This window comes from Aotus nancymaae, unplaced genomic scaffold (genome assembly GCF_030222135.1).
Source record: "Aotus nancymaae isolate 86718 unplaced genomic scaffold, 86718_ANA_hifiasm-v0.15.2.pri h1tg000002l, whole genome shotgun sequence".
Lineage (NCBI taxonomy): Eukaryota > Metazoa > Chordata > Mammalia > Primates > Aotidae > Aotus > Aotus nancymaae.
Window position 1 is genome coordinate 8,081,311 of NW_026988413.1, and position 14,944 is coordinate 8,096,254.

General features: G+C 50.2%; 1 protein-coding gene across 3 annotated transcripts; it reads right to left on the reverse strand.

Moving 5' to 3' along the window:
• Positions 1-259: 259 nt before the first annotated feature.
• On the reverse strand, positions 260-13,995 carry AOC1 (amine oxidase copper containing 1). 3 transcript variants are annotated; one of them, XM_021665270.2, is made up of 6 exons: positions 13,856-13,995; positions 13,094-13,140; positions 3,873-5,458; positions 2,886-3,171; positions 1,688-1,820; positions 260-1,378 (listed from the first exon to the last, which is right to left on the reverse strand). In XM_021665270.2, exons 3-6 carry the CDS (start codon positions 5,452-5,454, stop codon positions 1,112-1,114), a joined length of 2,268 nt encoding a protein of 755 aa, XP_021520945.2. In that variant the 5' UTR covers positions 5,455-5,458; positions 13,094-13,140; positions 13,856-13,995; the 3' UTR covers positions 260-1,111. The 3 variants fall into 3 exon arrangements, with proteins under 3 accessions (XP_021520945.2, XP_021520944.2, XP_012298667.2); XM_021665269.2 differs by having other exon boundaries at positions 12,973-13,140; XM_012443244.2 differs by lacking the exon at positions 13,094-13,140.
• Positions 13,996-14,944: the final 949 nt, after the last annotated feature.

The window sequence follows — 14,944 nt, forward strand, 5'->3', positions numbered from 1 at the left end:
AGCCCCTAACAACTCAATAGAAAGGTTTCCATGGAGAAAGCCTGCTCCTCTCCTTGTTCTCATCCACCACGCTTCCCTGTCATCTACGTGGAGACCACGTCTAGGGCAGCTCCTCTCCTTTCTCACGCAAATTGGCTTGCTGTCTATGTCATTCTACGCCTCTTCTCTTTTCTTACTTGCTATGGCCTGAAATTTTGCCCTGTCAGCGCACAGTGTCCTCATTCGTGTGTTTCTTTTATAATCACCTGGAATTGCACTGTGTGGTTGTGCTACAGTTTATTCAACCGGGCTTTTCTGCACATGAGAGATCGGTTGTTTCCAGACTTTGCTGTTACAAACAATGCTGCAATGAGTCACTTTGTACATGTGTCTTTTCTGTGTTTATAGGTGGGTCTTGGGGATAAGCCCCATGAAGTTGGACCAGTGTGCCAATGGGTAAAGGCACGGTGATCTTGCTAGGTTTCCCGGTAGCGTCTTCTCTATGGTTGTGCCCGCCACTGACACTGGGAAATTCCCCTGCAACCTCCACAAGACAAGATTGCCAGTCTCAGATTTTGTTTTTGAGACAGGGTCTCACTGTATCTGTGTCGCCCAGGCTGGAGTGCGGTGGCGTGATCTTGGCTCCTGGGCTCAGAAATCTTTCCACCTAACCTCCTCTGCTCCAGGACTACAGGCATATGCAACCTTGCCTGGCTCATCTTTTGTGTTTTTTAGGAGAGTTGGGGCTTCACCATGTTGCTCAGGCTGGTTTTGAACTCCTGGGCCCGAGCCATTCTCCCATCCTCCCACCTCAGCCTCCCAAAGTGCTGGGATTACAAGCATGAGCCACTGTGCCTGGCCAGTCTCAGATTTTTTTAAAAAACAACTTGATAGGTACATCTAGGATTTCCTCGAGCTTCCTTTTTGTTAGTAATGGTGGCTTTTCTGGGCTGCACTGACCAGCGTGAACAAAGTGCCTGTCGCATGTGTGCACGTCCGTGCGTGTGTGTCCTACACACACAGCCCCTGTGCATCCCCGCAAGAAGCAGCACGTGGAGCAGGGCTGGGAGGGTTTATTGTCCACCCCGTGAGGCTCCTGGGCTTCTTGGGAGGAACTGGGGGCAGGGGCTGGTCACACGGGTCTGTAGGTCCCGTTGTAGCTAAAAGGGGGAGTCACCGAGCAGTCCCTGTCCTCAGGGATCCAGCGCTGGACGTAGTTGGGGGCGTTGTCGCGAGGCCACACAATCACAGTGTCTCTGGAAGCCAGGGAGGGGTCCTCAGGGAAGAAATTGAAGGGCCGGAGCAGGAAGCCCACGGAGTTCCCAGGTGTGGCTGTGTTGGGAATGTCCTCGGAGTGAGGGATGTGCAGGAAGCCCACCGTCACCCAGGCCACCAGGTCCTGCAGGAGACAGGCTGGGCTTCAGTGGGCAGGGCTGAGTACCGACCACCGGAGGCCACTCAGGCCTCTGGTCATTTTCAGTTCTGCCTGGAAACTTGCTGAATTCCTCTCCAGCCCCTTTTTAAAGAGATGGGCAACTCTGCTGTGACCTCTGAACTTGCCATCCACACATCAAGGCACAGCTGCTGTGACTGGGGACAGATCTGGGCAGAGGGTGGTTGGGACTCCCTGATGGTGATGCGGATAGTCCTGGGCTGACCTGGAAGGAGGCAGGGCCGGCGCTGGGCAGGGCTGGGGACAGGGCAGTACCTGGTTTTCAATGTTCTCATTGTTGTGAAGAAACTCCTCGAAGACCACGGGTGGGTCCCAGGGGTCGTTCTGGTTGTAGATGCTGCTGCTGCACAGCTCCGACTCCCGGTACCTGGTCACAGCCAGGGGGTACCTGCCAGGCAGAGGCAAAGCAGCCTGGCTCAGGGCCCTGGGCTGGGCCCCCAGCCCCACCCAGGGAACAGCTTCAGGGTCAAAATAGAGGAAGGTGACTGCCTTCTCCAAGATGAGAGATTATCTCTGGGGAGACAGAAGGACTGGCTGCTGTCAACCAAGGTTCAGGTGATCGGCAGGAGTTCTCCCTGCCCCGCCAAATGCACAGAGACACAGGCCCCGAAGGACAGCGATCCTTGAACAACACAGGTGTGAACTGCACAGGCCTAGTTTTTTTTTGGATGTAGTTGTGTTCTTGTTGCCTAGGCTAGAGTGCAGTGATGTAATCTTGGCTCACTGAGACCTCCATCTCCTGGGTTTGAGCAATTCTCCTGCCTCAGCCTCCCGAGTAGCTGGGGTTACAGGTACACACCACCACACCCTGCTAATATTTGTATTTTTAGTTTCTCTGTGTTGGTCAGGCTAGTCTCGAACTCCTGACCTCGGGTGATCCACCCGCCTTGGCCTCCCAAAGTGCTGGGACTACAGGCATGAGCCACCAAGCCCAGACCACAGGTCCACTTGCATTTGGAGTTTCTTCCGCCTCTGCCGTGGAGAGACAGCAAGACCAGTCCCTCCTCCTCCTCAGCCCACTCAAAGTGAAGGCAATGAGGATGGAGACCTTTAGATATATTTTCTTTTCCTTGGGATTTTCTTAATAACATTTTCTTTTATGTAGCTTACTTTATTGTAAGAACACAGTATCTAACACGTAGAACATACAAAATATGTGTTCGCTGCATGTTTATGTTCCTGGTAAGGCTCCGGTCAACAGTAGGCTGTTAGTACTCACGTCGTGGGGAAGTCATAGTTATCCTGGATTTTTTACCACATTGGGGGGCTGGCACCCCTAATCCCCACATTGTTCAGGGTCACTAGTACACAAAGATATACACACACATACACAACACACATGTGCACCCAGATACAAAACCACATAGACTCAGAACCCACGGCACAAACACAGACAGACACACACACTGAGGGGAGCCCCTGACCCTCCCCCAGGCCCCCGGGTCTTCCTCACCTTGCCCAGGTGACGGCCTGCTCCTCCTGCCAGCCTGGGGGCAGCACCTGGTCGGCCATGGAGTGGATCTGTAGGCGGTAGCTGCGCTGGTGGCCCCAGGGGTTCTCTGTGGGGCTGGTAAAGAGCAGGTATCTGGGCAGCGTGCTCTTGAAGCGGAAGGCTGCCTGGCGCTCCCGGGAGTACCGCGTCTGCTCCAGGGTCGGCTGGACCACGCGGTGGCTCGGGCTCCAGGGGTTGGTGATATTTTCTAGCTTCACCTGCAGCGTCTGGAAGCTGTTCTTGGTGCCTGGAGGTATGCAGGGAGAAGGACGATGAGAATTGAGCAGCCAGAACCAAAACCTCCTCATTCTGCCCCAGGATCTCTATCCTCCACCACATCCAACAGCCAACTCTCTGGAATAACCAGGATGCTGGGGGATGCCCTGGGCAGCTGTGGTGATTCCATTACCACCCTGGGAAGTTCCTCGTAAGAGCTCTGCTCATGCCCATTTGCTGTGGCTGTGATCCCAGAGAAGGGGCCCCCATCTTTCTCCAGGCACGAGAGGCTCTGTCCAGAGAGGTGACTGGGACTGAGGAGCAGGAGCCACTCCTCTGGTCCTGGTGGCATCAGTCCTTCTACCCATGCCGTTCTTTTATGGTGACATCATCCAGGAGGCACCCTGATTATTTCCAGATGACACACGCTCCATCTCAAAGCGCTAGACAGTGATGTTTCTTACCCTCCTAGGCACTGTCCCCTCCCTTGCCCCACGCACAGCCCCAGGGCCAGGCCAGGGTCCACACTGTTGCATCCAGGGAACCCTCAGCACTGTTCGCTTTTACCATTTTTCAGGGACACACAGATTTCTAGCTTTAGGTTTTACAGAAGCAGGCTTGGCAAACGCTCCTGATTTTATACTCCCAGGGAGTTACAGTGCCGTCTTCTGGGAGTTTAGTTATTGGCGGGATGCAGATGTTTGAACGGGAGAGCCTCGCTTTGAGTCCTACCTGCCACATCCAGGTCGACGCGGTAGTGCACCAAGTGAGTGTGTATGTTCCCAATCAGGTGCGTGTGCAGGCGAGTGCCATGGCGCACCCCCTCCGGGGTGTAGAAGGTGGCGTGGATGTAGCCAGTGGCATGCATCTTGGCCTCCATCACCCCGTTGGGGTAGAAGATGACGTCCCAAATGTAATCATAATTGTAGACAGTTGACGTTGTCCGCAGCACCAGCACCTGGCCCTGCAGCCCGGCATAGAAGTTGAAGCCACCGTTAAAGTTGGAATCAAAGTGCCGCCGAAGGGGCACCCCTGTGGGCATTTCGAAGAGGCAGAGGGCTCGAGGATAACGGACAGGGCCATCGTCATCGCAGTAGTGGAAAGCATCCAGGAAGGTGGCGGTCTCCGGGCAGTCGACGCCGGGGGCTAGCTCGTAAGTGACGCTGCCCAGGCCCCAGCTCACATCGAGGTACTTGGTCTGCATGCCTGCAGGTGTGTGTCCTCCGTACAGTGCCACGGCCTCCTGCACGCTGACCTCATAGGCAATGCGCTCTCCGCCAAAGTGCACGTTCAGGACCTGCAACCCCGAGGAGGAGCGCAGTCGGAAGGTGAAGCTCCAGCCACCGTAGAGCACGGTGTTGCCATCCAGCCTGAAGCGAGGGCCGTGCGGCTGGACCAGGCGAGGGCCGCTCACACTGATGGGGCTGGGGAAGTCCCCGCGGAGCTTGTGGGAGGAGAAGAGGGGTGGTTCCTCCGTGCTCTCATGCCCCTGGCCCTTGGGCAGTGGGCCCTCCAGGACCACCGCCTCCACCTCTCCAGCTGCGTACTTCCGAGCCAGTTCCTCTGGGCTCCCATAGAACTTCCCGTTGTACCACACCTGCTCCACGGCCCAGTGCTGGGGATCTATGCTCCCGTGATCCACGAGGAGCTCCAGCCCAGTGGGATGCAGAAAATAGCCTTCTACATTGCGCTGTATGATAATCCAACTGCGGCGCTGGCCGGAAGCCACGCCCCGGGGGGCCACGTCGGTGAAGGCCAGGCATCTGTCCTGGCAGTCTTGGAATGACATGCCTGTGGTATTGAGGAAGAACTGATGCAGGGGCTTGGTGGCTTCCTGCAGGGTGTGGTAGAGGAGGGCATACTCTGATGTGGAAACGGGCCTCGATGCCCAGGAGGGCTGGTGCCCAGGCCTGAGGGACAGTGCTCGCATGTAGCGGGGCCCTGGCAGGGGCCCCACAGCAAACTCGGTGACATTGGGATGCTCCTGGTCACCAAAGAAGATGATGGCACGGGCTTCCCGCACAGGACGCCTTTCACCTTTATCCAGAAACCTCAGCACATGGTGTTTCTTGGGCAGCAGCATCTCAATGAGAAACACGGTGTTCTTGGCCATGGTGGGCGCACTGGAGGACTGCAGTCTCAGCTCCTTCTTGGACCAGAGGAAGTTGTGCACTGCCTTCAGCTCTTGGATGCTCAGGTCTGCAAACATCCCTGCCTTCCTGTGCAGGGTCCCTGGGGAGGGCTCCACCATGGCCATCTGCAGCATCAGGATGGCAACCACGGTCCAGCCCGGGGCCGGCATCTCTCGTGCCATCACTCTGGAATGCAGTAAAGGAGATGAACTTAGTTGTCTTATGGGCAGAAATGGGCTTCCCTCAGTTAGGGCTGTGGAGTTTGAGGTCCCTCCGCCTCAGAGTCTTCCTATGCACTGAACTTCCTCCCCTTGCCCTGCCCTAAGCTAGAGGCTGTCTGCGGGGAAGCCGGGGCCCCACGCAGTCCCCAGTGCTGTCTGGCTGTGATCTGCGCTTCCATCCATTTGCTTCTGCCCTCTCCTCGCTCCTCTGTAAGCGTCCTCCAGTTCTGCCTTCCTTACTCAGGGGGACGCTCTTAGCCATGGGCGCCGTGGGTCACAGACGCCAGGCTGGGCCTCTGCACACACCCCCAGCTGCCTCTTGTGCCCTAGAGAAGCAGACACCTACCTGTATTAACAGCAAAACTACATTTCTGATGCAACAAAATACCTTTTAGGTAGACAGATTTTGAAATGTGGTGTAGAAATTCAAGGGTGGGCTCTGGAGTCAGGCTGCCCAAGTCCAGTCCCAGTAACTCATGCCACTAGGACTTGCTGTGTGGCCTCGGGCATGATGTTTAAACTCTCTGGGCCTTCATTTTCTTAGTTATAAAACGAAAGTAACAAGGACAACAGTGCTTAGCTCCTAGGGTTGTGGAGAGAAATCAATTAGACAGTAAATGTAAAGCGTTTGTGACAATGCCGGCCTTATAGGAAATGCATGAGAAATGTCAGCTGCTCTTCTTGTTAGATTACATACAGCCTATGGACACCAGCACATTTAAAGTTCTAGAGTGATTCAGGTGTGACTAGGCTGCAGACTTACGGCTTTGGGGTGAGGTAAAGGTGCCCAGTCGTGCCCAGCCTTCTTTGTGCCCCCTTCACCTCTCTTGACCACCCAATGCTACTAGGAGGGCCCCTCAAGGAGGGGGTCATCTTAGGGAGATGCTTTTCCTGTCTCAGGGAGGGTGTGGTCAGGGGCTTCACCTCATAACCCCATCCCCCAAGCAGCTGTAAAATCTGTAGCTGTGAGCCTCCTGCGGGGCTGGGAGACGCGGCGGCCGTGACCCTGTCTTTCTGTGTGCTGTGTGAGCTGTGAGCCTCCTGCGGGGCTGGGAGACGCGGCGGCCGTGACCCTGTCTTTCTGTGTGCTGTGTGAGCTGTGAGCCTCCTGCGGGGCTGGGAGATGCGGCAGCTGTGACCCTGTCTTCCTGTGTGCTGTGTGTGGAGTCTCTGGGAGACGCTTGCCCTTGCATGTGGTGCTGCTGCTGCAGATGCTGGCCGGAGCGGTCTCCCAGCCTCAGTTTCTCCAGACCCTAACTTGTCCTCCTGTGTACCGCAGGCCCTGCCTGGATGGCTGCCGTCACTGTGAAATTTCCCTACAGAAGTGCTGCCTTCGCTGCCTTGCACCCCCTTCCTCAAGGCTCTGGGTTGACCTGGGAGCCCCACTTCAGGATTCCTCCCTATCTCAGCTGCACTTCTCACTTCCTGCAAGCCGTGCCCGAGGCACAGACGCTTGACTTACGAGGTGGACGCATGAGTGTGTTGGACTCAGAGATCCTTGTTTTCATAGGTAGTTGCCTTTTGCTCCCTACATCAGAAGCCCTGGGGGTAAACCTGGAGAAAATGCGTTCTCCTGTGCAGACAGACAGGTAGCAGAGAGGTTAATCCACTCCTGGTCTCAGACCTCTGCCTGGCCCAGCCTTCTGCCAGGGAGCCCAGGCTGCCTGCAAGGTGGGACCGAGGATTTCACCTGGAAACTCGGCGGCCCTGGGAAATGTAACTGAGGTGCAGCAGCTCCACTTGGGGTGTATCGTGGAGTGACCCACCGAGGAAACCTGACCATCATGAACGCTTTTCATTTCTTGCTTTTATTTTTGGAAAATGCATTTACACATCACATTTCCGAAGCACAATTGTTGGGAATACAACCCACGTGGTAACTAGAGGCCCTGTTGTCCTCTTGGCTTTTTTCCTCCAGGGAAGCTCAACTGCAAGGTGTCCCTCCCCACCCGACTGTAGGCAGGTGGCACAGCCTTCGCCACTGTTTGAGGTCAGCTGAAACCCTGCACTGCTGAGGAGGGCTCTGGTTTTGGCCCCAACTAACAGAGTCACTTCTCCACGAGTCCCCTTAGCACTCTGTAGTTAATTTGTACGCGATGGCCATTTCTTGATTCGTAGATAAATGAAAGGTGTTGGCTGAGCCTGTTCCGTCACCCAAGGGCTTTCTGGCCCTGGAGGCCATGGTCAAGGCTGATCTCAGATATCCTTCTCCCCATTTCCCAGGCCCCCCTCCCCGAGGGCTCTCACGTTGCCCTCGTTTTGCTCCACGTTCACAGCCTCTCATGGGGACGTCCCTCTGGTTGGCCTGTCTTGCCCTCTGGTGCTGGCAGAAGACCCTGGAACCCACATGATCTTGGGCTCTCGGAGGCCCTGCTCACCTGAATAGAGCAGGTGAGGGAGGGGCTGCAGGTGGAACCCAAGCCAGTAGGAGGGATATAAGGTGACTGCTTGTGTTCTACTATTAAACATTGGCCAGATCTCTTTTTTTTCTTTAAATAGGCTTCTTTTTTTTCCCCTGAGATAGAGTCTTGCTCTGTAGCCTAGGCTGGAGTGCAGTGGTGCGACCTTGGATGACCGCAACTTCCACCTCCCGGGTTCAAGTAATTCTCCTGCCTCAGTCTCCTGAGTAGCTGGGATTACAGGTGTGTGCCACCATGCCTGACTAATTTTGTATTTTTAGTAGAGATGGGGTTTCACCATGTTGGTCAGGCTGGTCTTGAACTCCTGACCTCAAGTGATCCACCTGCCTCAGCCTCCCAAAGTGCTGGAATTACAGGCATGAGCCACTGGGCCTGCCCAAAAAAGATTTCTTATTAGACTTAAAAAATTATACATAGAGTCAGGATCTCACTAGGTTGCCCAGGCTGCTCTTGAACTCCTGGGCTCAAGTGATCCTCCCACCTTGATCTCCCAAAGTGCTGGGATTACAGTAGACTTTGTTTTTTTTAAATAAACTTTGAGCAAATAGACTTTTAATAGACTTCTTAATAGACTTTATAAAGTCTGCTAAAGGTCTTTTAAAATTCTATTAAAGTCTTTTTTTTTTTTTTTTTTTTTTTTTGAGACAGTCTTGCTCTGTTGCCCAGGCTGGAGTGCAATGGTGCAGTCTGGGCTCATTGCAACCTCTGCCTCCCGGGTTCAAGTGATTCTCCTGCCTCAGCCTCCCAAGTAGCTGGGACTACAGGCACGTGTCACCACACCTGGTTAATTTTTGTATTTTTAGTCGAGACTGGGTTTCACTGTGTTTGCCAGGATGGTCTCAAACTCCTGACCTCATGATCCACCCATCTCGGCTTCCCACAGTGCAGGGATTACAGGCATGAGCCACCATGCCCAACCAAAGTCTTTAAATAGACTTTTAAAAGAGAAGTTTTAGCCACTTTAAACATCATATGGAACCAAAAAAGAGGCCGCATAGCCAAGACAATCCTAAGCAAAAAGAACAGAGCTGGTGGCATCACATTGCCAGACTTCAAGCTAAACTACAAGGCAACAGTAATCAAAACAGCATGGTACTGGTATCAAAACAGAGACATAGACCAATGGAACAGAACAGAGGCCTCCGGAGCAACACCATACATCTACAACCATCTAATCTTTGACAAACCTGACATAAACAAACAATGGGGGAAAGGATTTCCTGTTTAATAAATGGTGTTGGGAAAATTGGCTAGCAGTGTGCAGAAAGCAGAAACTGACACCTTACACTAAAATTAACTCCAGATGGATTAAGGACTTAAATATAAGACCTAAAACACCATAAAAACCCTAGAAGAAGACTTTCCGAGAGAGAGATCCAAGATGGCTGATCACTAGCAGCTCGGGCTCGTAGTTCCCAGTGAAAGCGCAGAGAACGAGAGGACACCACACTTTCAGATGAATATTTGTTGCTCACAGACCAGGAGATTCCCAGCGGAGGAGCCCCACAGGTCGCCAGGGCGACTCTTGTGGCCTGTGTGGCGGTTTTGCTGGTGCCTCAGCGCGGCAGTTCTTGGTGCAGAGTCCGGAGATTCCCGGGCAGAAAAGCACCATCAGTCTTAACACCGCTGTTTTGGCTGGCGCAGTGGATTGCTCAGATTTCGGCGCTGGGAATCAACAAGTTGGACGTCCGCTCAGAGACCTAGTTAGAAAGTCGGTAATTACAAAGACAACAGATGGATAAATATATAATGAAGGGAAGAAACCAGCCTAAAAAGGCAGAGAATACTCAAAATCAGAATGCCTCTCCCTCTACAGGGGATCGCAATTCCTCATCAGTAATGGAACAAGGCTTAATGGAGAACGAGTGTGTTCCAATAACAGAAGCAGGTTTCAAAAGCTGGGTGATAAGAAACTTCTGTGAATTAAAAGAACTTGTTCTAACCCAATGCAAAGAAACTAAGAACCTTGAAAAAAGGTTTGACAAAATGTTAACGAGAATGGACAATTTAGAGAGGAATATAAGTGAATTGATGGAGCTGAAAAACACAACACAAGAACTTCGCAAAGCATACACAAGTTTAAACAGTCGAATTGATCAAGCAGAAGAAAGGATAGCAGAAGTCGAGAACCAGCTCAGTGAAATGAAACGAGAAGACAAGATTGGAGAAAAAAGGATAAAAAGGAATGAGCAAAGTCTCCAAGAAATATGGGACTATGTGAAAAGACCTAATTTATGTGTGATAGGTGTACCTGAATGTGACGAAGAGAATGAATCCAAGTTGGAAAATACTCTTCAGGATATCATTCAGGAAAACTTTCCCAACCTGGCAAGGCAGGGTAATATTCAACTCCAGGTAATACAGAGAACACCACAAAGATATTCTTCAAGAAGACCAACCCCAAGGCACATAATTGCCAGATTTATTAGGGTTGAAATGAAGGAGAAAATACTAACGGCAGCCAGAGAGAAAGGTCAGGTTACCCATAAAGGGAAACCTATCAGACTTAACAGCAGATCTCTGAGCAGAAACCCTACAAGCCAGAAAAGAGTGGGGACCAATATTTAACATCCTTAAAGAAAAGAACTTTCAACCCAGAATTTCAAATCCAGCCAAACTAAGCTTTATAATCGAAGGAAAAATTAAATCTTTTGTGAACAAACAAGTACTTAGAGACTTCACCACCACCAGGCCTGCTTTACAAGAGCTTCTGAAAGAAGCACTATACATATAAAGGAACAACCAATATCAGCCTTTCCAAAAATATATCAAAAAGCAAAGAGCATTAACACAATGAAAAATTTACACTAACTAATGGGCAAAACAGCCAGCTAGCATCAAATGCCAGTATTAAACTTATATATATTCTAATTGGATAAAAAGCCAAAACCCATCGGCATGCTGCATCCAGACCCATCTCACATGCAACGATACACAAAGACTCAAAACAAAGAGAAGGAGGAAGATTTATCAACCAACCAGAGAGTAAATAAAAAGCAGGAGATGCAATTCTCGCCTCTGATAAAGTAGACTTTAAAGCAACAAAGAGCAAAAGAGGCAAAGAAGGACATTACATAATGGCAAAAGGATCAATGTAACAAGAAGAGCTAACGATTTTATAGATCAACGAGACAAAATATTAACAAGGACATCCAGGACTTGAACTCAGACCCGGAACAAGTAAACTTAATAAACATTTATAGAACTCTCCACTTCAAATACACAAAACACACATTACCACCGCACACCTATTCCAAAAGTGACTACGTAATTGGAAGTAAATCACTCCTCAGTAATTGCATAGCATTTCATAGGTTTAAATGAAATATTGGTTGGCTGCTCGTTTGTTATTTTCTTCACTTATTCCTTCCTGTCTACATCAAGTATAATTATTAGTATAAAAGAGGTTTTCAATACCCATTACTAAACTGCATTCTAGCCTGGGCAAGAAAGCAATACTCCCATTCTCTCTCTTTCTTTTTCTTTTTCTTCCTCTTCTTCATTCTTTTTTTTTTCTTTCTTTCTTGAAAAAAAAAACAAAAACAAAAACCCTAGAAGAAAACCTAGGCAAAACCATTCAGGACATAGGCATGGGCAAGGACTTCATGACTAAAACACCAAAAGCATTGGCAACAAAAGCCAAAATAGACAAATGGGACCTAATTAAACTCTAGAGCTTCTATACAGCAAAAGAAACAATCATTAGAGTGAACCAGCAACCAACAGAATGGGAAAAAATTTTTGCAATCTACCTATCTGACAAAGGGCTAACATCCAGAATCTACAAAGAGCTAAAACAGATTCACAAGAAAAAAACAAACAAACCCATTCAAAAGTGGGTTAAGGATATGAACAGACATTTTTCAAAAGAAGATATATATGAAGCCAACAAACATGAAAAAATGCTCATCATCATTGGTCATTAGAGAAATGCAAATCAAAACCACATTGAGATACCATCTCACACCAGTTAGAATGGCGATCATTAAAAAATATGGAGACGGCCGGGCGTGGTGGCTCACACCTGTAATGCCAGCACTTTGGGAAGCCAAGGCGGGCGGATCACGAGGTCAAGAGATTGAGACCATCCAGGCCAACGTGGTGAAACCCCATCTCTACTAAAAAATACAAAAAAATTAGCTGGGCGTGGTGGTACATGCCTGTAGTTCCAGCTACTTGGGAGGCTGAGGCAGGAGAATTGCTTGAACCTGGGAGGCGGAGGTTGCAGTGAGCCGAGATTACACCACTGTACTCCAGCCTGGTGCCTGGTGACAGAGTGAGACTCTGTCTCAAAAAAAAAAAAAAAAATGGAGACAACAGATGCTGGAGAGGATGTGGAGAAATAGGAACACTTTTACACTGTTGGTGGGAGTGTAAATTAGTTCAACCATTGTGGAAGACAGTGTGGCAATTCCTCAAGGATCTAGAAATAGACATTCCATTTGATCCAGCAATCCCATTACTGGGCATATACCCAAAGGACTGTAAATCATTGTATTATAAAGACATGTGCACACGCATGTTCATCGCAGCACTGTTTACAATAGCAAAGACCTGGAAGCAATCCAAATGTCCATGAATGACAGACTGGACAAAGGAAATGTGGCACATATATACCATGGAATACTATGAAGCCATAAAAACGATGAGTTATTGTCCTTTGTAGGGACATGCATGAACCTGGAAACCATCATTCTTAGCAAACTGACACAAGAACAGAAAACCAAACACCACATGTTCTCACTCATAGGCAGGTATTGAACAATGAGAACACATGGACACAAAGAGGGGAGCATCACACACCGGGGTCTGTTGGGGGCGGGTAGGGGAGGGATAGTGGGAGGGAGGGTGGGGAGGGATAATATGGGGAAATATGTCAGGTATAGGTGATGGGGGGGTGGAGGTAGCAAACCACCTTGCCATGAATATACCTATGCAAAAATCTTGCATGATCTGCACATGTACCCCAGAATCTAAAGTACAATAAAAAAAAAAAAAGAGGAGTTTTAGGTTCATAGCAAAATGGAGTGAAAGGTACTGAGAGTTTCTGTATACTCACAGCCCCTACTCATGCAGCCTCTCCACTATCAATATCCACACCAGAGATGTTTGTTACACTGTAACAAATGTTATCAGATGTAATATTTGTTACAGCTGATGACTTTGCAGGTCACTCTCACCCAGAGTCCACAGTTTACTTCAGGGCTCACTCCCGGTGCTGCATGTTCTATGGGTTGGACAAACAGACAATGACATGGACCCACCATTAGCGTATCACACAGAGTAGTTCCACTGCCCCAGAAACCTTCTGGCTCCACCTCTTTATCCCGCTCTCCCTCCTAACCCCTGGCCATCACTGCTCTTTTTTTTGTCTGCATTGTTTTGCCTTTCCCAGAATGTCCTGTATTTGGAATCTTAACAGTCTGTAGCCTTTCAGGTTGGCTTCTTTCCTTGGCAGTGTGCATTTAGGATACCTCCATGTCCCTTCATGGCTGGGGCTCCTTTTTCACAACATCTTATCCCCATGCTTTTTTTTTTTGCTGTTCTGGGAAGGAGAGAGATGTGGAAGAAACTTTCAGTTTCCCCAGGACAAACCTCTGTCCCCATGTGCAGTGGTGGTCGGGGGAGGTGGATGACGGCAATGTTGCCGTAAAGGAAGAGGGTGACGTGGTGGCTGGTGAGACCTCCAGGCAGGAGCAAGAAGCAAGCCCTCTCCCCACTCACCCTCCTCTCTGAGCCTTCCCCGCTCTACCCTGGCCAGCTGTTGCCTGCCACCAAGCGCTCTGACACCTTCTGTGATGTGCTGGGCTGCCCTCACTTCCTGGCTCTCCTCCCTCTGCGTCCTGTTTCTCCCACCCCTCCTCCCATGCCCTCCTTCCATTCGTTTTCTTCCTACCAGATCAGCCCCTTCTTGACTCTCCCAAATACCCATCAGAACGCACCTGTGTGCTGCGCTCCCAGTTTGCTCTGCTTCCAGCTTTTGCCCTTACGCTGATCTGTGACTCATTCTTGAAGTTGAACAGACCCCGCCCTGCAGGGAGGGACAAACTCTGGGTGCGAGGACGCTGGCTGCTCAGCACACGTTTCCTGGGTCTATTTCCTGACAAGTGCTGCCTTCTACAAGGATTTGCTTTGGCTTCTCTGTGACGAGCTGTGCAATGCCATAATCTGTTAATGTAGGTGGCACATTTTAGAGGCAGAGATAAGGAAAAGGGGCCATTTCCTAGCTGGTAGTCATAACTGAAGCTGACACATGGACCAGGGGAGGGACTGATAGAGGCTGGCACCCACAGCAAAGCAGAGAATTCGACCACATTTAGAATAGAACACCAGAGGCAGAACCATTTGGGAGAAGCAGCCACTCAAGACGAGCTGTGAACCTTGGCGGCTTTTTAACTATCGTTGGGACCCTCATCAGATTCAGAAAGGAGGAAGGACTTGGCTGGGAGAAAGCTGGCCAGGGTAGCTAGGGCTATGCACAGAGCAGAGAGGGGAGAGGACACTGGGTCAGGTAGTATCCATGCAGCGGGGGGACAGTGTTAACATGGCTTTGTCAGGTTGAGAAGGGTGAACATGGCAACGTGGTGACCGGCTGAGCTCCTGGTTGGAAGGGAAGGTGTAGAGTCAGGAAAAGTGCATGGCTCAGGACCACCAAGAGGTCGTCATCGTCCATGACCAAGGTTGGTTGCTCAGGGATCACGCACCGCTTTGTGGTTCTAGGGATTTTGTATTTCTCATCATCAGCCTTCCTGCTGCCTGCATTGCAAGTCGTTTCAGTGTGCACTGGCCACTAGATGAAGGAAGGTGAAAACACTTAGCCAACTTGATGCTTGCTTGCAATTCCAGAAGGTCTTTGGTATCTCTGAGGAAGGGGATTCACCTTAAATGTTAAAATGATGATTGATACAAAGACAATGAAAGCTAACATCTTTCACCCTCAGCGTTCAAGAGGACTGTGAGAGATGCATTCTTAATTATGTGCTCACCAACTCCATGGAGAATTGGGGAGATTTGGATCAGAAGAGAGTTCC